This window comes from Manis pentadactyla, chromosome 10 (genome assembly GCF_030020395.1).
Source record: "Manis pentadactyla isolate mManPen7 chromosome 10, mManPen7.hap1, whole genome shotgun sequence".
In the NCBI taxonomy this organism is placed as follows: domain Eukaryota; kingdom Metazoa; phylum Chordata; class Mammalia; order Pholidota; family Manidae; genus Manis; species Manis pentadactyla.
In genome coordinates this window covers 5384835-5411517 of record NC_080028.1, presented here as the reverse complement: position 1 = coordinate 5411517, position 26683 = coordinate 5384835, and the positions used below count along the sequence as shown (strand labels likewise).

At 41.3% G+C, this 26683-nt stretch overlaps 1 protein-coding gene across 1 annotated transcript in view; it reads right to left on the bottom strand.

Annotated features, from left to right (window-relative positions):
• EFCAB6 (EF-hand calcium binding domain 6) overlaps window positions 1-24734 on the bottom strand; it is a 209668-nt gene extending 184934 nt beyond the window's left edge. The window contains 4 exon segments of the mRNA XM_057508338.1: window positions 2046-2108; window positions 8091-8183; window positions 16061-16203; window positions 24226-24734. Of these exon segments, the coding sequence (XP_057364321.1) occupies window positions 2046-2108; window positions 8091-8183; window positions 16061-16203; window positions 24226-24331 (405 nt within the window). The 5' untranslated portion in view covers window positions 24332-24734.
• Window positions 24735-26683: the final 1949 nt, after the last annotated feature.

Here is a 26683-nt window from a genome sequence, read left to right as displayed (position 1 = left end):
GGGGTTCGGTCGGCTTGGGGTGCCAGCTGCTAGTTATTTGTTGGTTTAGGGAGGCCAGAATGCACGTACATTTAGCAAAGTCTGGCTCCCAAAACGCAGAGACATTTGCATGCATTCTTGGCTCCAGTAAGCCACATGGGCTTATATATATTTAAAACAAAAAACTTAGCACTCTTTCACTCCCAAACTGCATAAATCACCCAGCAATGACAACATATGTGTGAAGAGTGCCTTCCTTTAATAATCCTAGGTGTTCTCAGACCCCGACAGTCACATGTGGACCATTTGCAGGACCAGTTGTAACTGGAAATATGCTACTGCACACGGCCGACAGTTGAGGAGTGCACCTGGTTTGCTCAGTTTATTTTGAGGGTGGTGGGAAGAGAGGAGATTCATTTCTGTTCCTACCTATACTTCAAAGGAAGCTGTAGTGATAAGCACAAGAGTGACAGCTGGCATTTTCTAAGTGTTCCTGGCACTTTTTACTGGACTTTTAAGCCACACAACTGTACCTCAAGGTGTTGTTATCCCCACTAACAGATGAAGAAACCCAATGATAAGGCCTTGCCAAAGGTCACCAAGTTGGTAAATGGCAAAGACCCAAGATGGAAACCCAGGTCTGGCTGGGTACCGAGGCCAGTCTTGTCCCAGTCCATGGGCCTGCTGTGGGTCAGGGTCTAGAGTAGAAGCTGCAGCTTATGCTGGCCAGAAAGCACAGTGGAGAAACCCCAAAGCTGCGCTGGGATGTCTTATCTCAATTGCAGCTCCTGTGCCTCCTCTGTAACCTTTTTGTTCCATCAGAAGTTGCAAAAAGCTGCACTGACTTAGACTCAATCAGTAGGAGGGCTTCTCCCACGGATGACAGGGAGGGGCTGGGATCAAAGAGGAGGTAGATGAAAGGCTGACTAGAGTGGAGTTCCCTTCTAGCCCTTCTCATCGAAGCCTTCTTTTCAGTGATTTACAATCTGGGACTATGTCCATACACACCACGTTTACTGTAAAGTTGTATGATTGATCTATAACGGTTTTACATTGATATGATGATTGCCATAAACAGTTGAGTTTCCCAGGAGTATTTTATGATTAACAGTTTATAAAGGGACAAATTAAATACATATACATATCAATCATATCACATACTTCTTACAGAATAATAAATGAATCATACTAGAAGCAGCAAATAATACCAGGGTTCCTACTAATATAAACTATAAACCTGAAACCAAGTTCTTAGGAGCACATACGGCTAAAAAAATATCACATTAAGATGAATCTTCTGGTGTTAACAGCAGCAGCCAGGAAAATTTAGACAAACATTTTGTGGATTTCTGGCTATTTTTGATTTTTGAAATGCATGAAAATCTCAGAAGAGTTCAAAAAGGAAAGAAAATTTGTCACATTTCAAACCAACATATTGAATCAAATAAATTAAACCATGATTCTCAAATTGCTCGTGTAACTGACAGACTCAAATGCATTTTAAAAGGGGTCTGATTCCAACCCTTAAACGCCCTGAGCAGCTCCTCCCTTCCTAGCTGTGCACTATGATATCCAACCGTAATCGGCAAATAGGATTGAAGCTATTTGCTTCTTTTTTAAACACATGTAGTAGCATTGGTGGCTAAATTACTCAATAGCTAAGTATATATGGCTTTGCGTTTTACTGGTTATTTTTACCATGCTCCTCTTGACTGGCATTTACAGTTGGAAAGCAGTAGTTTTCTCTTTCTAAAGAAATCCGTGTTTTAGTCTTAGACAAAAACAGAAAGGCCTGCCCTACTAATAATGATCTGAAGTTAATACAAAAGGAATTAATTCCCAGGACTTCTGTTGATCATTCGTCAAAGGAGATGCCACCCAAGGCACTTGAAGTCCTCTGGGTACAAGCCTTCCCAGCCTGGTTATAAGAAGATCTATTTGTCGGAGGACTTTGACATGAAAGCTCAGACAAGATGCAGCTCATTTTGATTCATCTACCGCCACTAAACTAACAAATACTTACAACAAAGGGTGAGGGGAAAAGAATTTTAAAAGGTCTCTATTACCTTTTCTCCTACTTGGACTTCAAGTTCTTTTACTGTCCGACAGCAATTTGTTTCATTTTCCACCTCCCCTTAAAAATAAAAATAAAAACTTTGTTAAAATGTTTTAACCAAATGAGCGTTTATGTAGGACATGCAAAGATCAAAATTGTAAGGATTTCTAAATTAGATATTTTTAAATGTAAGGTATTTCTTATTCACTACCATCTGCCAGAAGCATGAACTTGGGCCAATTACTTAGCTTCTCCATGCCTCATGAGGTTCCCTCATCCATAAAATAAAATTTAACATTTATCCCTCCAAGGGTAGTGTGAGAATTGAGTAATTATAGCCAACACTTAATGAGCACTTACTATGGCCAAACCCCATGTCATTTATTCCTCACGACAACTCTTGAGTCAGGGGCCATCATCATCCCAGTTTACAGGGGGGATGGAGGGAGCCGACAGTCACGTGGGGAAAGTGGAGGTGCCGGGTCAGTGCGTGCCTAACTCCTCTGCTGTAGCACTTGGCTCTGACCTCTGCAGGGTCCCCAGTCCACTGGGTGCCACACTCTCAGCCTCTCTCTAAAGGACTTTATGGTGGGCGTGTGTCTATACCATCCCCTTGGTCCCACCTGCTTTTATTTTGCATTATCTATATAACTGTAAACTACCTCAGAGCCCCTCTCTGGGACAATCTGGCAGTGTTGGGGTGGAGGCAGAGAACCACAGGGAGAACCCACATGCCTTCGCTTCTCAGTACTGACCCAGCGCCTCCTACACCCAGTCTGGGGCTGCCACAGGAGCAGGACACCGTGCCCAGTCTTGAAAAAGCTTAATGCTAGTGACAGCAACAGATGGGAAATAAGCAAACAAATAAGTAACATAAGCTGAAATAATAACAGGTGCTGTGAAGAAAATAGGTTGGTCAGGGGAATAGACTGGAAACTGGGGAAGGTGGGCCAGCTCTTCTGGATGGCGTGGACAGCACAGACTCTCACAAGCTGAGCAGCTGGGAGCAATCCACTTGGAGGAAAATCTCTCCAGGCAAAGCAAAGGGAACACACAGCACGTGAATCCTGGAGGGGACAGGAGCTTGGCACATCCCAGGGTTGCTACTGCCAGAAGGCCAGGAAGACCAGAGCCCGCGGAGCAGGGCGGGGAGTGTGAGGTGGGTTCAGACAGAGACAGACACCAGCCCCGTGGTGCTGCAGGCCATGATAAGGACTCTGGACTTCATAGTGGGGTCAGGAGAAGCCGTCCGAGCATTTTAAGTAGAAACTGACATCATTTTACATAGGAGGAAACTGAGGCTCCGAGGGGTTAAGTACCCAAGTTAAAGATGGAATCACACCGGGAATCCAGGCTTATGATTCTATCTAAATGTAGTATTTTTAGCATTGTTTCAACTGTGTATTGAATAGATACAAAACACTATTTGTAACATATATTTAAGATAAAGAATAAAAATCAGACCAATGCCTGTGTACCCGCCATCTGCTGAAGAAATGGGAAGCCCCAGTGGGCTCTTCCGTCACCCCCACTCTCCCCAGTTGGCCAAGGCCCCCTCACACCCATATCAGAGATCCTCTGCCCAACCCTGCTGGGGTCTCTTCCCTCCACAGTGTCTTCCCTTATCCACATTTTGCACCCCAACTCCATCACAGTGTCTGTTTCAGAAGCACCCCCATCTGCTACCTGATTCTAGTGACACCAGCTTCCTTACATCAGAACTTATAGAATAGCAAGTCTTTTAAAAAATCCTTTCCCTTTGAAACTTTCTATAAACTTATGCTTAGGTTTCTCTGTTAGTTGATTTTACTATTTGTTATCTGGTCAGACAATCTTTGTCTTTTCAGTAGAACATTATTATAATTACCAGTATTGGGGATTTCTATTTATCCTGCCTATTCTTCTTTTGAGTGGACTTCATTTTCATCACTCCATTTGTTTCCCTCTACTAGTTTGGGATTTGCTCACTCCACTTTTACTCTTATAATAATTTACTCTGTAAATTATAACCTGTATTGTTTTCAAAGGCTAAAATTAATTAAAAATTTATCCTCCTACTGGACAATGTAATAACTCTAGAACATTTAATTCTAGTCCCTCCTGTCAATTCATATATTACTACTATCATGTACTCTAGTCTTATCCTATTTTTTAAATCCCAGAAGTCATCATCATTACCTACAGTCATGAGCGTGGCCTTTGAGATTTTGCCACATATTTGCGGCCATCTTTGCTCCTCATGCCTTCTCGCATCATCTCAGACTTTTCATCCGAAATCATTTTCCTTCTTTCTACCTTAAAGTACATCCTTGGTATTTCTTGTGCTGGGTCTGTTAGAGCCAAACCCATTTTTGTTTTAGAATGTCTTTATTTCAATATTGAATGATATTTTATTTAGATATACAATTCTAGGATGGTAGCAATTTTCTTTCAGTACATCCCAGTTATTAATCCACTCTCACCTGGCTTCCATCATTACTATTCAGAAGTCACTTTTGTCTAAATGTTGACCTTTGGCTGCTTTTTAAGACCTCTTGGTCTGTGGGGTTCTGCCTCCATCCCCCACTTTTGTCCTGCTTGGAATTTCTTTGGCTTCTTGATTTAGCAGGATAGTATCTTTCATCAGTTCTGGAAAAACCTTAGCCATTGTTTCTTTGGATATTAACTCCATCCCATTTCTCATTACTCTCTTAAAGAAATCCAATTAAGTCTATATCTCTGCCCTGTATTCCAATTTTTTCTCACCAATCTTCAAGTTCACTTACTTCTTCATTTTGTCTAATCTGTTTATTAAATTCATTGAGTCTGAAATTGCTATTGTGAAATGCAGAACAGTACATTAAATGATATGCATAGTTCAATTATAAATAAGGCAAGTGCCTATTTATAATTACCAAAGTCAAGGATTAAAGCCAAACACAAGAAGTTCCCTCATCTGCCCTTCTCCAATCACGATGTTCCTTTCATACTGACAGTAAGAGGCACCCTTTGCAGTATGAGGAAAGAAAGGAAGTATCCAGTTGAAAGGTAACCCTGGATGCTGTAGGTAAATGTACCAGATGCTTCTCTATTTTCCAAATACTCTGGTAACTGTCCATCAGCATAGCAAGATGTTATAGAGTCACTAGCATCTTACTATGCTGATGGACAGTGACTGTAATGGGGTATGTGGTGGGGACTTGAGAATGGGGGGAATCTAGTAACCACAATATTGCTCATGTGATTGTATATTAATGATACCAAAAACAAAACAAAGAAACAAATCTCTGGTAACAATGGATGAGCATATACTATGGCAAGAAGAGGAGAGGGTCGCAGGGATTCCCAGAGAAAAAAGTCTTACTTGTACAAATATGGATGACTAATATTACTGCACACTGAAGAGATTTTTCCATAGCCTTGTGCCCTTCACCGGCAGTGCTGGAACATCAGTGTCAGTCTGTCACTCCTCTGAAACCAATTCAGTGATTCTTCTCACAGCCTTTAATATTTTCTCTTTGACTTTGATGGTCTGCAGTTTCACTATGGTATGTTTAAGTAGGCATTTCTTTTTATCTGGCTTGAGATTCTTAGCTGTTAACCTTTTCAAATATCATCTCTGCCCTGTTCTTCCTCTTCTGTATCTGGAAATCCAGCAAGAACTATATTAGGCTTTCTACTTCTCTCTTCCACATCTCTTGAACCTGTCCTCCGTGTGTTGTATCTCCTTGTCTTCTGTGATGGTTTTCTTCAGATCTATTTTCCACTCCACCAATGCTCTTTTCAGCTATGTTTAATCCACTATTTTCACCTACCCAGTGAATTTTATGTCTATAATTATTGTATCTTTCAGAACCAGAAGTTCCATTTTATACTTCTTTGTATCTTTATTTTTATTGCCTCTTGTTTTGTATTCATAAATTGACTCCATTCTTTCATTTCTTTAAAATATTAAAACACTAGTTTTAGATTTGGAATCTGGTAGTTATATTTCAAGTGTTTAGAGATCTGATTCCATTGGATGTTGTTTCTGTTGGTTTAAAGTTCTCATTCTTTGTCACTTCATATTTTTTCAATATTTTTGTGTGCAGTCTAATGTAACTTGGCATTTTATCTGTGGAAATTCTTTAAGGTCTAGGTCAAAGATGTATTCCTCTACAGGAGGGCACACCCACAGTCCAGGACCAGTTTGAAGTAAATGCCTAGTCTGAGACTCTTCAGACCATGTAGGCACCATGCTTTCAGGCACAGACTTGCATAAATATTGCCTTGTATATTACAACTTTCCCCAATTCACCCAATGCCAGTGTTGAAGCAGGGAGGTCTCCTTGTTGTGCCCTTTGGGGATGCAGGTGTGCATCTGTAATTTATCCTTACATGCAGGTTCAGCTGTCCCACCTTTGTATGTACTGGTCTTCTGCTCAGTTCCTCCACTTGCACAGACCCCTTAGGCTTTTTCTCCTGTTCCCTTAACTCCAACTAGGCAAACAAGTCAAAGCACAGCTTTACCAGGAGTTGGCCGATACTCTCAGCACAAAGGTGCCTTTATAGAATGCTCCCTCTCTAGACCCCAACTTCCATTTCATGTTTGGCCTCTGAGGATTGGTTCCTTTCGAGCTCACTAATGTATTAAAATGTATGTATATATTTTACCGTTATCCAGCATTTTAATTTCCAGTGGAAATGTTGTTCACGGATATAGCCTACCATATTAATAGAAAGAAAAGTCTCTATTCACTAAATACATTGTCTACAACAATAAAAGGAATTCACCTTCATGAGTAAATCATAAATCTTTCAAATTTAGTTTAAATATTTAGCCTTTTATGTTTAAGGAAATAACTTAAAATCTTTTTCATTAAACATAAGACTGAGGTTTCACAATTAAAAAAAAAAGAATTCTCCTGATTTTAGTTTTGCCAATTGTTTAGTTTTAGAAAGAATATTCAATTAGGTTACTGTCCACCCAACAAGCTTATCCCATAAGTGGGGATGGTTTTAGGTCAAGAGCATGAATGTGCAGTTTATAAAACAGTCATTCTTTTGAAGGAGCCTGGAAATTATCTTAGTCCACCACTCACTGAGCACAGAGAAGTGCTGAGGCAGGGAGGGGATAATATTTTGTCATTCTTGTTGGAGCTGCTACACTAATTCTTTTTTTTTTAATTGTGGTAAAAAACACGTGACATAAAATGCAGCATCTTAACCATTAAGAGTACAATTCAGTAACGTTAAGTATATTCACATTGTTGTGCAACGGATCTCTAGAACTTTTTCATCTTATAAAAAAAACAATACCCATTGAACAACACCTGCTTCTCCCCTCACTGCTGCATTAATTCTTACACCTAAGCTGTATCCATGATGGATTTGATCATGAAATCTATAATACAAATTCGCTAATATTTCATGATCATATTTTTATTTTTTATGTTTACACAACTTCTGAGAAAATGAGGTTTATTCATTTAGAGTCAGATAAATGAGTCAAAAATTTTTTACTAATATTGCCTAAATCATACATTAAAATCAAAGAATTTTACAGCTGATAGACATTAAAGTTCATAGTTTAACACTCTCATTTTGTAGATGAAGCAAAAGAGCTCTGCATTTATGCAATAGCTATGAAATATGAAGGAGCTTGTACAAAAATTTGTTTTTAATATTTCATTTCCAGTTACCAAAACATAACCACTTTCCCATGAAAGACATTAAAAATGTATAAAAAAGAACAAACTTTAAATTTGGCATCTTAATATTTTTGCTTCAAAATTAATTCAGTATTTCCCAATCTGAAAGAAAATGCACATGAAATATGTTAACCTGGTTTTAATTTGCTGTATTTCCATTTTTAATATAGTACGAGTTCTCTTACTCTGAAACATATCCTATATAGATATTAGAATCTCCTCTAAATAAGTTTCTGACTGTGAATTAACTCCATTAAATTCTATTGGGACAAACTCTACCAATATGCCTTCCATATATTGTTGACATGACTAGCTTTAATGACCGTAGTATGTCCTATCTCTTATCATTTCAAATTTCATATTTTCATGTGAGCAAAAAAACCCACTTACCTCTTTATGACATTTATATTTAAGTCAACTCCGCCAAACCTGGACAGGAATTCAAGGTACAGAAGGGCACCAGAGCTGGTGACAGGGATCTACATTCACACAAGCAGAATGACAGCCCATTAGTGAATTGAGAGCCAAGCAGTGGACAGCACAGTAAGTTCCATGACGTGAGGCAGGGCGCTGCTGGTGGGACACCCGTTCTGGCAAACGCAGCTACTCACTGCAGGAGTCCGAGCTGACAAGAATCCTCAGCAAACCAAGTACACACCGAATAAATGCCAGAATGCTAGTCTGTGCTGAATTAAAAGTCAACAAGTTGTCTATAAAATTATCTAAAATCTAGTATATCTAAAAAGTAGAATAAAATTATAAGCATATTCTAATATATATATTTTTTATATATATATAAGTATATGTAATCTATTTATAACATATTTCTGCAGAGGCTGAGGCCACAGCACAATTTTATCCTCTGAGTCATGTGAACTTTCTGTACATTCATATACTACTAAGGTGGAAAAATTTATTTTTAAATTTAAAACTCTATAAAGGACATTATTGAGTCAAGTGGGTCAATATGGACTACAGATTAAATAAAAGTACTATCTCAATATTTAATTTACTAAAGTTGATAAGTATACTGTAATTATGTAAAAGAATTGCTCCTATTCTCAGGAAACATACACTGATACTATGATACTATATTCATAATATAACTTTCTCTCAAATGGTTCAGAAAGAAATAGCATGTATACATTGTGTATATCACATATGTTGTTTGCATACACACTTAGATAATGACAGATCATGAGAGAAGCAAATGAGGTTAAATGTTCACAAGTGGTGAATCTGGGTAGAGGGATAAGGGCATTATTTGCACCATATAGATACTATTTGTACTGTTCTTACTCTTACAAATTTTCTGGAGGTTTAAAATTACTTCTAAATAAAGTCAAGTGTTTTAAAAAATGAAAATAATTATTTTCCCCAAAAAAGGATTATGAAACTAAAATTAGAATAAATATATAATGAATAGAAATATATTTATCAAGCTTCATGCAAATATACGAAGTACAATTTCTCATACAGCTAAATGGCAACCCCACATCTGCACACTCAAGTTTGATATCTGTTTAGCCCTTACAATTCCAAACTCAAAGCCCAGCATGGTTATCTCAGTCTTCCCTAAAGGACACATTTCTCTTTACTATTTAAAACATGTGTAACTAGGAAATCAGACCAGAGGGAGACTGGCTCACAGAGCGGGGTGAGGGTGCTTTACGAAGCCTTTCCCTGCAAAGGACACCCATGACTTCTATTTCTGATAGGGCATCATTTTTTAGTAGATATAAATTTGGGGCAGCCACTTCAAAGTTCTCCTAATCTTACAGAAGAAGGGCCAGAATTGGTTAAATGTGTAGTCCGAAGCCTGGATGCCCTCCTGGTTTTGGTGACGGTGAGTTAATGAGGAGGGAAAGAACTTACATTTACAAAGCTCACACTCTATATGTGGGCATAGGCACTACTTTCAGTGTTTTACTTGAGTCAATGCATCTAGTCTGAAAAACAGCTTCGGACGCATTGTCATTTTCTACATTTGACGAGACGTGACCTCCCTGCATGGCAATGCCATTGATGCCAGACATGTCTGTGACTCCTGAGCCCAGCTCACTGCATTAGACTAACCACTCTGCCTGTAAGAAAGAAGAAAGCCCATCAACGTACTGAAGCTTTTGTCACATTTCATACTGCTATTTATAGTCCAACGAAAATTCTAACACGGCACATATATATTTTTGTTAATATATATTAACCTCTGAAGTGAAGTCCCTTAAGCAGCCAAAGAATCTGTCTGACAGAGAGGTTCTGCTAAGAACTTGCCTTTTCAGTATTTGTGACTCTAGCAAAGCTGCTGAGGAATCATAACCATCGCAGACAGATCGCTGAAAGCAAATTCTCAGGCTGGGACCGGGGGAGGATAGTTTTTAAATCAATCTCCATCACGTTGATAGTCTCTTCAGAGACTTCTCTGCCCCCAAACTGGCACAACGGCTGGGACCAGGAGAGAACTGTGTTTCTGTTCTCCGGAATCTAGTTACCAATTCAACTTTTTAAAAATTTTATATTAATATTCAGAAACTGAGGCACAAGCAATGATGCCTCCTTATCATTCTTGTCCTGATGAATCATCAAAACACCCTGACATCCAAACATTCTTGACATGGTTCTTAAAATAAAATTAAAACTAAAGGAAATTCATTAGGACTGAAAAACTCTTTTCTGATTTTGAGGGTAAAACTCCTATGAAATATTTTACCAGTTTTATATCCTTCCAGTTAGAGTTACATTAAGTATTGGAAAAGAAAGGCTGCATCACCACATGAATGGATCTGGAATAGTCGCCCACTGTCAACTCCAGGGACTGCGAGGAGAAGCCCTGCCCCTCCTTCCCAGTGAACTCGGCCTCCGGAAAATGCACCACACTCCAGCCTCTTGGTTTACACATGAGTCACAGGAGCTCAAGGTTCTAGGAAAACATGCCCATTACTTAAAAGACTACCAGAAACTGTTTTTTTAAAGTCTTTGAAGTTCAACAGTTCTCAGGGACATCTTTTAAAAACAGATGTAGCTTTTAAAAACAGATACACATTTCACATTTTCTGTACTTTTCCTCTTTCTGCATAGCTGATTAGCTTGGAAAGTTTGTCAAAAATTTTAAATTAACATTAAATCATGAAATAGGGAGACATTAGCAGGAAATAATATTTTAACCCTCCATTTGCTACGAAGTATCAGTTACAATCAAGCTTCTGAGGAAATTGATGCAATGTTTGCAAGAACAGATGTTCTTTAAAAGTAAGGGAACAATACCATCTAACACAGCAATTCCACTCTGAGGTAGGTGCCCAAGAGGAGTGAAAGTATATGGCCACACAAAACTTACACATGGACGTTCACAGCAGCATTGTTCACAAAAGCCAAAAACTGGGAACAACCCAAAGATCCATCAACTGATGACAAACAAAAGGTGGTCTCTCCATACAATGGACCATATATGATTCAGCAATAAAAAGGAATGAAGGACTGATTCATATGACATGGATGAACCTTGAAAACTACCATGCTAAATGAAAGAAGCCAGACGACACAAAAAGGTTTGTGTATTATATCATTCCATTTATATGATATGTCCAGAAGAGGAAAATCTAATGTGACAGAAAGTAAATTAATGGTTGCCAGTGGCTAGAAGAACTAGATATGGGGAGCAGCTACTGATGAATACATTTCTTTTTGGGGTGATGAAAATGTTCTGGAATTAGACCATAATGATGGTTGCACAACTCTGTGAATGTATTAAAAACCACTAACTCGTAAATATTTAAAGGGTGAATTTTATATGAAAATTATATCTTAAATAAAGCTGTATTAAAAATGTAGATACATTAAGACTGGCATGTGAAGGAATTAATAGGTACTATTTGTGAAATTTTGCAAGTGAATAAATGGGAAATACTTTTCAGTAAAAAAAAAAAGGAGAGAAAAGCTCTTCATCTTTCTTCTCTGCTCCCTTCTTCCCTGGCCACTCAGTTTCTAGAGTCATTAGATGTGGCAGAGAACAATGGTGTCCTCAGTGTGGGGGGCCTGGTGGTCCAGAACAGGACATGAGCCCAGTGGGGTGAAGAGGAGGTCCACATAGAGGGGAGTGCTGGGGGTGGGGGATGAGTTATACCAGGAGATTCATCAAGTAAGTGAATATACTGAGAAAAACAGAAGCCGAGTTTTCTCACTGTCTGAAAAGGTAGTTACTAACATTCAAAGCAAGCAAAGGAGAAAGAACCTGAGGTGTTGGATTAGAACTGGAGGTACTGCTGTGAACTCAGGGTTTCAATATACAGAGAAATTGGTACAGAAGTAAATGGGAGTGTAAATGGAAGCATATATGAGGGGGAATGTATCCCCTAGAGCTCTCCACGGAGAGGGCCTGGAGCAGTGACATCCCAGGGGTGACGAGCAGACTTACTGGCCAGATCGGATTCTGAATATCTTTTCTATTAAGGGGAAGCAGAGTTCCTGGGAAAAATGAATAATTCCAGGACTGCGGTAAGTAAAGGGCAGATGAGTTTGGAATCTCTTATATCAGAAAGCCAGGAAGTGCTCAAAGAATGATGGAGACATGTCAAGAGGACACAGAAACCAGCCTGAAGGGGTTCCTATCAGAAAAATTAGGGACAAATTAAAAATCAAAATAGTGAAAGTAACAGATCATAATCCACTTAATAATAGGAAATCTCAAGTCCCTGAAAATATACAAATAATAAAAGAATAAATTGAAAGTTTGGTGAAGAATGAAATATTTACATAGCCCCAAAGCTTCTCCATAAAATGCTCACTAATTACAAAACAGATAGAGCACTTTACCATGCCATGAAAGCCTCACAGATCCTATACCGTAAGTGGTCAAAGTGAACAGCAGCAGTAATGGGAGAAACAGAAATCACACGCAACCTAATAAAATGCACTGAGAAGAGCACAGCATTTCTGTGATATTCCTGCCAAAGACGAAGTCTGAATCTAGTCATAAGGAAACACCAGACAGACTCAGAGTGGGGATGCTGTCATCTTCAAAGGGTAAGGTCACGAAAGCCAAGGGAAGACTGAACAGCTGTTCTAGACAGAAGGAGACCCAGGGGAGATGACAGACAACCAGATGCACTGCATGGTTCTGACCTGGATCCTACAGGACATGCCTGCGATGACTGGCCAAACCTGGCTGGATCTTGGGGCTGGGATGGTAGTGATGAGTCGATGTCAATGGCCTTATTTGGATGGTTGGATTGTGGTTATAAAGAACAGTGTCCTTGTTTAAAGGAAATTATACCCTGATATATTTGGCATGATGGAGTCAACTTACTCCCAAATGGTTTAGGAAAAAATTGTTCTTTGCACTGTACTTCTAACTTTTCTCTAACTTTCTGATTGCTTTTTAGAAAATGATGAAGCAGAAGAAGTTGCAGCAGAGAAAGGTCAAAACAGACCAAACTCCCACAGAAGACAACTATAAATTCTGGTCAAAAGTGAAAACATAACTATCCAAAGACACTGAAGAGTAAATGAAAGCAGGCAGATTTGGGAGGAAGTCAAAATTAGAAGAAGGGACAAGTCTGGAGGGAGCTTCCTGTCCTTAATGCCTTTGGGCCTAAGAGCAGGCCACGGTCAGGTCCCCACACAGAAGGCTTAACACCCCCAAAGAAAATCCACTGTCTTTCTGTCCTGAAGAACCAGCATGAAGAACTCAGAGCGACCTCATCCACTAAAAATGTGAGGGGACTCTCAAACAGGACGGAGACGGTGGGGGACCCACTTTCATGTACAAGCTCTGTCCGAGTTTCCAGCTGACTCCTGAACCATTATGCGCACATCGGACACAAAGAGACCTACCTGAAGACCGAAGAGCTGAACTGAGGTATAAGCGGCTATGCATTGTAGGTGAGACAAAGTTGCAAGCTAATTGCCTGCCAAAGCAGAAGGATGGACAGTCCCCAGAGGAATGAAACAAAATCCAGGATCTCTACAGCGCAGCCCCGACAGTGCTCAGCACTACACTGCCTAATGAACAGCTGTAGCCACATGAGGCTATTGAGCACTTAAACTGTGGTTAGGGCAACTGATGAACTAGATTTTTTACTTAATGTTGATTAATTAAAATTTTTAAATTAATTCAATTATTGGAAAACTCTTAAGTATGTTTGGAACAACTGGATAGGTGAATCTAGTATTTTAATTATAAGTTTTATGAAATCTAAATACAGATTAAATATTTCCAATGGAAATTTAGTGTCAGAATTGAGGTCGACTGCAAGTGTAAAGTATACACCAGGATTTGAAGACTTAGTACACAAAAAAGAATGTAAAGTATCTTATGTAAATTTTTAACAGTGATTACACATTGAAATGATAATATTTTGGGTATACTGGTTAAATAAAAATATTATTAAAATTAATTCCACCTATTTCTTTTTAATGTTTCTAATGTGGCTATTAGAAAAATTTAAAGAATGTACTATATAACTATATTATATTTGTATCACATTATATTTCTATTGGAGAGAACTGTTAGGGGTTTTATCCAAATATACTCAAATACAAAGAACTGGAGAAATGTGACCTTTCTCAAAGGAAAAAAATGCAGGCCAACCCTGAGATGCCCCAGATATAGAATTATCATTCAAGGACTTTAAAACAGCTATTTTAACTACATTTAATGAATTAAGAGAAATATGCTCATAACTGAAGGAAAAAACAGGAAATCTAAGCAGGTAAACAGGCATTATAAAAAAGAACCAATGGAGATTCTAGAACTGAAAAATACAATGTCTAATATTAAAAGTTCACTGGATGGGCTTAATAGTAGGATGGAGATGCTAAGAAAGAGCCAGTTAACTTGACGATAGATCAATAGATAGTATCTAATCTGAAAAACAGAAAGGAAAAAATATTTTTAAAAATGAACAGAAGATTAATGATACCAAAATAAAAGAAAAAAAAATGAACAGAGTCTCAGGAGCCTGTGGGACAAAGCCAAAATATCTGAGAGAGGAGAGGATGAGTAGAAAAATAATGGCTGAAAACTCCAAATTCAGCAAAAGAAAAAATTAAAGGGGAGAGAACACATTGGAACTGTACCGTGGTCTGCCCAAGAAGAAAGAGCACTGCCAACGGTAAAAAAAAAAAAAATCAGAGGAAAGGAGAAGGGCCAGTCCCTGCGGTTATAAGATTGGAAATGCCTCCAATCCATTGCGCTGCTGTGTTCCTAGCACGTAATTCCCCTGTAGTAAAAGTAAGCAAATTAGGTTGGGTTAGGATAGTAACAAATTCTAGGAAGGAAGAGACTTTTAGATACAATGAAGTGGATGACACCAGATTTGGATTAAGAACTAATACAGAGTAAAAAGACATATTTGTGTGTGTGTGTGTGTGTGTTACTGGGCTACTGAGTAGGAACTGCACTACTGACACTCCCACCCAGCTTTTCCACTCTTGTTTTACTATATCGATCTCTATTTTACGAGAGTTCAACTCCTCCTATATTGTATATTCCCTTTTTGAAGGGCCCTGAGGGCACAGACCACGCCAAATTTTCACCAGGGTGGGGAGGAGGAGGACCCAAGGGCCCGCAGTCCACCACATCCCCCCCAAGGAACTGCATGGCCCCCTGCTGCAGACCCTTTACTGGCTCCCTGCAGCTCCCAAGACTAAGGTCATACTCCTAGACTGTACTTGTCAGGACTGGCCTCTAGGTCCACACCCGGACACATACCCTCTCACTTCAGGGATGAATGGCTCTCCCCAGCTCCCTGAATTACACATGCCATGCTGACGCCACATGGAAGCTTTCACAGAGGCTGTTCCCTCTCCTGTCACGTACTTCCCCGCTTCTGGCTAATGCCCACTCCTCAGCCAAAACTCAACTAAACACCCCTTCTCCCAAAAGCCTTCCTGGAGACCACCCTCGTCTCTGGATCATTCTCCCCACTCTGAATCCCACACTCTCAACACCTGCAGTGATCTCTCCCTGGACTGGGATCCCCCGAAGGGCAGGCTGCTGTCTGATGGCTCTGCAGTGGGCCCCGCATTTCATAGGTGTGCAAAAACCATTTGCTGCAAAACAAATGCTGAAATACTCAACTCCAAAATCTAACTTGACTAATACTTTTTGTATGGAAGCCTTAAAAAAAAAAAAGAAAGAAAATGGCTGAGACAGTGCTGCAAGCAAACCTGACCCAAGTACATAGTGGCCATCCTGACTCTGCTGAAAGGTACTGAAGTGAATTGTGAAAAGTAAACAGAACTTTAAGTGCTCATTCAAGACAGGGGGTGGGTGGGGATCAGAACAGGTTGTGTGCTCCTGTGATCCACTTCACCTTTTCCATCAGTGGGGTATTCCAAGTTGTTATATGTACTGTACCTGAGCCAGTACATCTTGAAACTCTTCTCTCGTGAGAGGCAGCAAGAAGGTTGTGACAATTCTTCTCGGTTCACTCTTTGACACCATCAGGCTGTGACTGGTATCAAGCAGCTGAAAGGCTCTTTTCAGCTCATCTCCTTTTTCTGTAATTTTTTGAAATAAAATCCATTTGACAACCAGGAAGGACAGTATTGGATTTGCAACAGCTGTAGCTATAAAAGAGAGAGTTATTTATTAAACATGCTTTAAGCTAAGACACTAAAAGTCATTTCACTGTGAACTCCTGAAACAATATTTCTTCTGCTACACCTGGGTTTGCACTTCTATTACCTGACTTGCAATGGCAAGTCTACAGTCATTTCTTCATCTCTGAAATCTTGTCAGTCTAAAATAACAGTATTAACATTAGAAAGAAAAAATAAGGCAAAGATAATCTTCCTTATAAAGAATATGCATCATTACTAGTGAAAAAGATGGATATTTGAATAAAGTTAGTGAAGAATCAATATCACTTAAATGAATATTTAAAATATCATATTCACTTTTCAGCCCCTTGCCAGTTTTTGAGAAATGTGATTCTCAAATCTACACCATTTCCCTGGCAAAGACAAGGCAGAGGTGAGCATCAGCGGGGCACTAATGCAGGAGGGCCTGGAGCGCTCTCAGCTCCCAGGGCCCGCGCCTCCCAGGAGGAAAGGCAGCAGCATCCTTGTGGGGGGCTTCCACGAGGCGCACCCGCATCACCCCAAGAGAGCTGACACACCACAGGCCTCCCTGGCCTCCATCTAGAACAAAAACGGCTACAGAAACACCGAATCAGAGTACTACAAATCACCTCATGGTACCAATCACTATCATAAAACGGATCATTCCATTTTGATATCTTATAACCGACCAGGGAACAAGGGGACTAAGAAGAATGGTAGTTTGGTAAATCTATTTATCTACAAAGTTGGTGACCATAGCTTATTTAGTAGCTCTGCTTACACATTAAATTCTGAGTGTCCTGAACATTGCCTCATCTTTTGTGGACTTTACTCACAGGAGGGAGTGAGGGAAGGATGACTTTGGCTGCTTCCCACCAATTGAGAATTGCTTATCAAGCTATTAAATCTCTCCCATGTAAGGACAGTGTGGATTTAGTCTTGGGGTGATTTAGTCTTGGGGTGACCTGGACCAGATGATAAATTCAAAGGACAGGATAGGATGTCACAGCTCCAACATGAGTCACCCCGAGGGTGCTAGGGGATTCCCGCAACCCTGCAGGATGACTGAGCTGTCTTCTGTTTGAGGTGGTGCAGCAGAAAACGTCAGTGCCCCCACAGTCTGTGGAGCCCTGCCACATGTCCTAACTGAGACATGTGGCAGGTTAGCAGGTCCTGAGGCCCCTTAATCCTCCCCAAGGTGGCCCTGGCCATCACCGAGGCTCAGGGGTCCATGCCGGGTGCTGGGGATGCCCATAGCCTGCATGATGGAGAAGCCTCCATAACCAGGACACATGGAGACCCAGAAAAGAGGGTGGCTGGTTCGGGGTAACAGGATGAATTTCTCAGGAAAAGCTGCTGAGAGGGAAGAGGTAACACTTCCACTGGAACTCGGTGCTCCCGAGAGTGAGGGGCGGGCTGTGGAGGTGCTGGGGAGGACAGCTGGCCAGGCCAAGGGAGGACGGCACATGCAGAGGAGGCGTCGGCCAGAAGGTGAGCCTGCAGAGCCAGCACAAGCCAGCTGATGGCAGCCCTGTCCTCTGGCCTTGGGCTGTGGCCATGGGATGCCACAGTGGGGTGGTGTAATTGGTCACATACCCAATTTTCATTCATACACCTCTCTCTGGAATCACGCGGAGGAGGGACAAGAAGGGGAAGAGTGATGGGCTGGGGACACACTGGGTAATTACAGCTGCTCAGGCAAGTATTAATGCAGGTCTGTGCTAATGCGATGGTCATGGAGTGAAAATAGGAGTGAATAAAAGACATGTTAAAATAGACTAGTAGAGTCTACAGAACCTTCTGATTTGGTAGGCAAGGTACGGTAGGGTGAGCTGGATGGGCCTGTAACTACGGCAGAACTGACAATATGTGATTTCCAGATGGCATCACAAAAGGCATTAGAGCTTCTGCCTAGTCCTTCTAAGACGCTCACACCCATCAGCACGCTGTGAGGAAGCCACGTGGAGAGGCCACATGCAGGTGCTCTGGCCGACAGCCCCGGACGGGGTTCCAGTCACCAGCCACCACTGACTGCTGGCACCTGAGGGAGCCACCCTTCACAGGCTTCCAGCGCCCGACATCGCCGCTCCCTGCCTTTGCCGCTCCCCTGCTGAACTGCATGGAGCAGAGACAAGCTGCCCCTGGGACCTGCCCAAATTGCTGATCTGTGGGCAAATTAATATATTGCTAAATTTCAAGACTCTGGGGAAGTGTGCACATGGCAATAGATAACTAAAACAGAAGAAAAGTTTGTGGGAAAGTAATCAGTTCCATTTGGGGTATCTAAGTGGGAATGTCCATTTGAAGATTGACTACATAAATCTGGAGATCAGACAGGGTGGGGCTGGAGATGCAGTGCGGGAAATGGCCTTGGAGAAGCCGTGGGCAAAGCACGCCAAGCAGGAAAAGAAGGGAGTCGATGAAACACTGACTTATAAGGACGTGGAATTCATTCAAAAAATATTTACTGATCACCTATTTCAGCCACTGCTTGGGGCACTGAGAACCATGCAGTAAACAAGACAGGCAAGATCTGCTCTGGGACATTTAGGACCTGGAGGGGAGCAGACAGATGAGGAACAGTCAAGTAAGTGATGACGTAATGCAGACAGTGGCAAGTGTGGCAAAGACGGTTAGATGGAGCGAGGGGCAGAGCAGCAGGGAGCCATCGGGCAGGCAGTCCTCTAGGAAGTGTGATACTGAGCAGGATGGATGAAATGAGCCAGCCAGCCAAGACGCTGGAGTAAGAATGTCCTAACTAGGGAAAACAGCAACAGGCAAAGAGCGCCCGAGCAGGAAGGAGCTGGGTGCGCTCAGGAGAGCAAAGGCCAGTGTGTGCGGAGCGCACCTGTGCCGGTGAGGCAGAGGGCAGCGCCTGCTGAGATCGGGGTGGGTGACACTGCGGGGCCTGCACCAGGGCTGGGTTTTCCCCAACTGCAATGGGAAGGTCTGGGATAGTCCAAACCAAGGGAAGGCTCTTCCGTAACATATGTTGGTTTCTGGCTGCAAGGCTGAGAGTAAATCACAGGGGAGCAAGAAACGAGGAAAGAGCAGAGAGGAGGCAATTCTAAGAGTCTAAAAAGAGGTGATTGTGACTTGGACCAGGTGGTAGCCCTGGATATGGAAAAAATAATAGACAAGTTAGAGATGTAATCAAGGTACAGAGCAGACAAGGTGTCGCTGATAGATGGACTCAGCACGGGATAGGAAGAAAAAAAGAAGTCGCGGCTAATTCCCAGGTGTTGGACTTGAGGTGCCTCTTACTGAGATGGAGGACACTGGGAGTCAAGGGCTCTGTTCGCCGGCTCATGTTTGAAATGCCAATTAGATGAAGTCCAAGCAGAAAGTTCAGGGAAGTAACTGGAGATACGATCTGGAGTTTAGCCAGAATGAGCTACCGCTTTGGTTACAGGTGGGATGTAGGGGCATGGAGACAGATGCTCACCTTGGGCAAGCAGACAGGGAGGAGAGGATTGGGCACAGAGCCCGGAGGGAGAAGAAAGGACTTAAATCTCCCGTGAGACTTCCAAGCATGTCCAGATGCACAGGGCTCGCTCGATGCTTCCCTGTCCATTTCTGACTGTGGCCTGGAATCCCAGGAGCAGCTGATTCACACGGAGGAACTGCACACTTCAACACCAGTTACTGAACACCATTTCCCCCCAGTCTACGCCACCTGGAGCTCCTCCTCCTGCTCCCAGTATCATAGAGGGACCTCTCTTCTTAATTTATGTCTCTGTCTTGAAATCTCTTTTTCAGATTTTTCATGTATATTTTTAGTGGCTTTCCAAGAAGCCCTATCTTTGCAATCAATAATTCTAATTTAAAAGTATCAGCAAATATTGATTTGAAACTATTTTTAATTGCTTGAGGGAATACTTTTTTAATTTCACATGCTTAACGCAACTTCTGAGATGTAAAATGAAAGCCGAACTTGAAGAACCTGCTAGTGGGTGTACAGACTGACATAATCTTTCTGGAGGGCAATGTGACAACATTTTCTACATCCGTTTAGGATACAGAAAGTCACAACAGACTGTCACTCTCAGTCTAACAAAGAGAACAAGTAGGATAAAGCTAAGAATTACATGGTGTTTAAACCCAGCAGAGAACTGAGGACACAAAGAAACTAAATTCCAGAAAGGACAAGCCACTTCCACTCCTCAGAGACAAAGGTCAGAGACTCCTTTCATCTTTGTAAAGCCTTGGGAAGAGAAGCAAATTCATTCAAGACAGGAGTAAGGAAAGAACCACCCATGGTTTAGTGGCCACGTGTGCACTGGTGCGATGGATTCGCACCCCAGGGACATTGGTCACAGAGCAGGTCTGCACCTGTCCCCCTGGGCCTTCATGTGGGCACGTCAGTAGCACACCAAATCTGGGGCGAGGCCCAGAGCTGCATAATGTACCCCGAGGCTCACATGGGCTTCAGCCAGGGTCAGGCAGCTGTTCACCAAAGGCTGAGCACAGGTGGAGGAATGGAAGCAAGGGCCCCTGAAGCATATGGGCCTCACTGATTGTGCCTCAGTGGCCCACTGCAGAATGGAGGCAGGGCAGCAGGGCGAGAGACCTCCCAAGGGGCAGAAAGCGAAGGTCTGCGCTGGAGGACTAGGAGAGCTCCCCAGAGATGCTCCAAAACTGGCATCTGGACCGGGAAGCAGAGAGCCCCAGAATTTCCCAGTGCTTAGAGCTCAAAACCTGTTTAAAGGAAGCACTTGAAACAAGTGCAACCAGCTCCAGACACAGACAGCTCAGCTCAGAAATTAAGCTGAGACACGCATCTCACAGGAGCCTGAGAGAAAAAGGGGCATTCCTTTTTCTGGTGGTAAATATTAGTTACTTCTGTCTCTACTTTTTTTACACAGAGGTCTGGCATTAAATCTTTTTAAAACTGTAAGAAGAGTGAAATAAGAAAAGGTGCCTAATCAAGAACAAAAACAGTCATCAGAAGACCCACAGAAAGAACAGATGCAGAAATGTTCAGGTTTTTAAACTAAGAATAATAAATGTGTTAAAGAGATTAAAGGAAAAACTGACAATCTGCTAAACGTATGGAGGATTTCAGCAGAGAAATGGAAAGTATTTTTTTAAGTACATGAAAAGGTTAGAAATTTAAAATACCCTTATCAGAAGATTAAAAAAAAACATTTGATTTGCTTAATAGCAAACTGTATATAGTAGAAGAAAGGACTGGTGAATATAAAGTCAGGCCCATAGAAATGATTCAAACTGAAACATAAAGCAAGACACATTTTTAAAGGAAACGGGATATCAGGTATCTGTGGCTCACAGATTCACCCCATGAATTGTGCTTATTTAATATACGAGTTATATAAGTACATATCTCTCTCTCTCTCTCTCTCTCTCTCTCTATATATATATATATATATATATATATATATATATATATATATGGGCATCCATGGAATAGAGAGGCCGGCTGAACACTTAATGGTGACCACCTTTGAAGAGGAATAAGGTGCTAGGAGACATTATACATGTATATATGATTTTTTAGTTTGAAAAAGGAAAAATGATTCAACACATCAGTAATACTTCAGTAAAAATAAAAAGCAAATGACAAATGAAAAAAGACTCTGACGGCCCATAAGGCAGAAAAAGGGTTAATATCTTTACTACAAACAGAGCTCATGCAAATCCTTAAAAGACCAACCCACTGTAGATAAATGGGCAAAGGATAGGACAGGCAGCTCACAAAAGAAAAAGACATAAACCTGAAAGACTTGAGAATCACAGTTAACCTCGCTGAAGACATGCAAATTAAAATCACAATATGAAAATGTTTTTCATATCAAATGGACGAAATGTAGAAGATAATACTCTGTGCTGGTTTGCTTAGAAATGAGCACGTGTAACTGTCACCCGTGGGGATACACAGGTACAAACTTCCTATGGGTGATTTGGTAGCGCTCCCTAGAGCCTTGAGTGTGGGTGCCAAGAATCCCACTCTACTCGTCTTCCTTGTACTATCAGAAAGTGAGTTAAATAGACCAAGATGTGTCCAAAACACACGGTAGACATGGAGCTGTCAAACTGGAATGGACTTATGATTAATGATAAATCTGGGGGTTGGAAATTGCTAGTTAACCCCCACCACCCATTCTCCCCTCTTCCCTGAGAAGCATCCTGAGATCTGGGTACACATACAGCCACCCACAGTAGTCTATCTCCCCGGTTCCCTAGTGGATACACCCGACCATGGGATTAAAGTCTTGCCAATTGGAATTAAGTACAAGTGCCAAGGATGACTTCTGCCTCGGGTGCCTTTTCCCACTTACAAGGCAAAATCCAGCTCATCCTCTCATTGTGTCGCCTCAGGCGCTTTGGCTCCTTGGGTCACGTGCTCCCGGTGTCTTCTCAGTACGTGCTTCTGTTATGGCATTTGTCTCACTCCCCCGAAACTCTGTATCTGCCTCTCCACCAGGGCAGGCCCCCTGTTGGACCCACCTCTTTATCCTCAGTACTTAAGACAGTTCTTCTCATATCCTGAGGCTCAGAAAATGTTTGTGAATGAAGGACAGAAGAAAGAAAGAAACAACTGAATGAGCAAAGTAAAGGATGCATACTTTGGGGAAATTATAGGGTCAAATTTTATTGCATGAAAACTAAGTAATCCAAATGAGTTGAAAACTTACATCTATCCAAAAACCTGCACACAAATGTTTATAGCAGATTTTTTCATAATCACCGAGATGTAGAACAACCAAGGTGTCTGTCAAGGTGAATAGATAACTTGCGGTATGTCCATACAGAGGATATTATTCAGAGATGAGAAGAAAGAAGCCAGCACACCATGAAAAGACAAGGAGTCACAGTGCGCACGGCTGGGTAGAGGAAAGCCACCTGAAGGGCTGCGCCCGGTGTGATTCCAGCTATGCGCCGTTCCAAAAGAGGCAGAACTATGGATGTAGGAGAGAGATGAGCGGTCACCTGGGAATAGGGGAAGGCAGAGCACACGGGATTTTTAGGGCAGTGAAACTATTCTGTGTGATGCTGTAATAGTGGACACAGGTTATGATATGCTTATCAAGACCCAGAGAATATACAACACAAAGAGTGAGCTCTAACATAACTGCAGACTTTTAGTTAATGATGGTATTATCAATAACGGCTCCCCAACTGTAACAAATGTACCTCAAAAATGCAAGGTGTTAATAATAGGGGATACTGGGGGTGGGGAGCAAAGAGGTATATGGGAACTCTCTGTACTTTAGCTCAATTTTTCTGTACACCTAGAACTACGAAAAGAAGGTCTATTCTTACAGACTGCAAGAAGGGACAAGCGGTTACCAAGGGCAGGGGTTAGGGAGGGTGAGTGGGGGGGGAGGGAGGGAGAAGGGGATTAAGGGGCACTATAATTAGCACTCACAATACAGGTAGGTCACATGGAAGGCAGTGTAGCACAGAGAAGACAAGTAATGACTCTACAGCATCTTGCTATGCTGTCAGACAGTGACTGCAATGGGGGGTGAGGAATTGATAATATGGGTGAAAGCTGAAACCACAATGTTGTTCATGTGGAAACTTCATAAGATTGTACATCAATGATATTTTTTTTAATTTAACTTAACTGAAGTTAAAAACTAAGAAAAAAAAGAAAGTCTACTAATTAAAAAGAAAACTGAGTGAGGATGTATACTATATAACTGAGCTGAATCCATGGATTTTGAAATTCAAATCCCAATGTTGCCACTTAAAAACTACATAACTTCTGGGCAAGTGGCTTAATCAACCTGTGCCTCAGGTTCCCTGTAAAGAAATTAGGGGCAATAATAACAGAATCTACTTCATAGCTTTATTGTGAGGATTAAATGACAATCTGAAGCCTCCGTACAGAATCTGGTACATCCTAAACATACATTAAGTGATATCTACTGTTAGTAGTATTTGCTCATGAATACTTTCTTGAAGAAGAAGGTCTGCACATAATTTGGAAACCATTCTTTGAATCCACGCTACATGATAGAGAGTGTGGTCTTACACATGTGTATTTTCGTGTGCGAGGCAACAACGTATGCCAATGTGGTGTAATCATTTTGCACATTAAATCCCTGTGATACAAAAGAAAGCAGGTTATCTTTGAGTACACATTTCAAATGTGGCCAACCTCCTATCTGTTCCTTTTCTGAAAGAATAGCCAGAGGCTAAAAATGCTGCTAGTCATGACCTTCTTGCCAAGGTTTCAAAACCTGCTCTTAAAGTGAGCACAAAATTGTGGTTTTAGATTCACTTTTTTAGCACGTCCACTTATCTTCAAAAAAGGGAAGATAAAGAAGCTTTTGAAGAAAAAAATCCACCTGCATCTTGACTACCAGTGACTCATTTCTTTGGTGGACAGTAAAGAGAAAGTTTGGGTTCTCTGAGCTCCACTGTAGTGCCTCACTGGATACCCAACACCAGTCAGAGGCAGAGATGAAGACAACAGCGCTATAGGTGTCAATCTCTGTGACCTTGGCTTGGGCAATGTCTTTGAAACAACATCAGAAACACCAGAAACCAAAGAAGGAATAGGTTAACTGGACTTTATTACTTAAACAATTTTGTGCTTCAAAGGACACTATCAAGAAAGTGAAAAGACAACCCACAGCATGGAAGAAATTATTTGTCAACCGTATATCTAATAAGGATCTAGCATGTATAATATATCAAGAACTCTTACAACTCACTAATAAAAAAGAGAACCCAATTTTTAAATGGGCAAAGAATAAGAATGACACTTCACCCAAGAAGAGACACAAATGACCAGTAAATACATGAAAAAAAGCTCAATATCACTAGTCATTAGGGAAATACAAATCAGAACCACAAAGAGATACCACTTTATAGCCACCAGGATGGCAATAAGCAACAATAACAAGTATTAGTAAAGATGTTAGAGATATTGGAACCCTTACACATTGCTGATAGGGATGCAAAATGGTACAGCTGCTTTGCAAAATAGATTGGCAGTTTCTCAAAGAGTTAAACACAATTATGGTTATATGGTAACTACCATATGACCCAGAAATTTCACTCCCAGGCATATACTCAAGGGAATTGAAAACATATGTCCACACAAAATCTCATACACAGATGTTTACAGCAGCATACTGACAATAGTCAAAAAGACGAAATAACCCAAAGGTCCATCAACTGACAAATTGATAAACAAAAATTGGTCTATCCATTCAGTGGACTAAAAAAAAAAGGAATGAAGCAAGGATTCATGCTACACATGGATGAACCCTGAACACATTACGCTAAGGCAAACCCAAAAGACATATACTGTAGGATTCCACTTATATAAAATGTCCAGAGTGACCAAATCTGTGAGAAAGTGGTTGCCATGGGCTGGGGGGAAAGGAGAAATGGGACTGCTAATGGTTTGGGGGTTTCTTTTTTGGGGTGACAAAAATTACATAGTAGTAATGGTCACAAAATTTTGTGAATATACTAATAGTCACTGATTGCACACTTGAAAATGGATTAATTTTATGGTATGTGAATTAAATCCAATTAGAAATAAGGAGGGAAGAAAGGAGGAAGAAGAGGAGAAGGGGTGCAGGTGGCCGAGGGGGAGGAGCAGCCCTTGGTGGGCGGGAGGGAAGCTGGCCCCCTGGGCACTCTTGGCAAAGGCAGTACCTTTCCAATAATCTTTAAGGTAATATTTTACTTGGCGGTTATCAAGAATATGATTCAAAAACAGGCAGGAAGCAGGACAAAAGCCCGACATGCACACATACCCCAGAGACAGTCACAGGGGCACAGGGGTGTCTGCTCACACGGGCATCCTGGGTCCCGCCCAGGCTCACCACCTCTGGCTCCTCACCCCTGCCCCCACCAACAGAAGGCCCTAGTGTCAGCAGTCACACTGCTATTACATGCATTTATGAATTTATAAACTCATAGACTCTGCCAATCTGTGGTTTATTAGTGTTTAAAAAAACAGGAGAAATTTAGTCTGATTCATTCCTTCCTGGCCACTCTTAGCAATAGAACTAGAAACAAAAGTCTCCCTTAACTCACGTGAATCAAGAAGACTAAGGAAGTTTCACAGCACCAGTTTTCGAGGCTCCTAACTTCGCTAACCTTCTCAGAAAAAAAATTAAGGTTTCCTGCTGGACTTCACAATTAAATGCAAATGCATAATTATTTAATATTCAAAAATTGATGGATGTGTATGGAACTGTAGGAGCATAAAGAATCAGCCTAGGTGATACTCCTAAAGCCCTAGATTTGAAGAATCTAAAGTTGTCAGGGTTGCAGAAATGAATGAGAATTATTTTTAATGTGTAAGATATCCACACTGGCTGGTGCTCTGCTTTACTTCTCTTCCTCTCTTTACCAGCATGGCATCCGTCTGGACCTGTCTTATTTGCGTAGGTCTCCATAGGTGGGTCTCTGTGTGAAGAAGGAT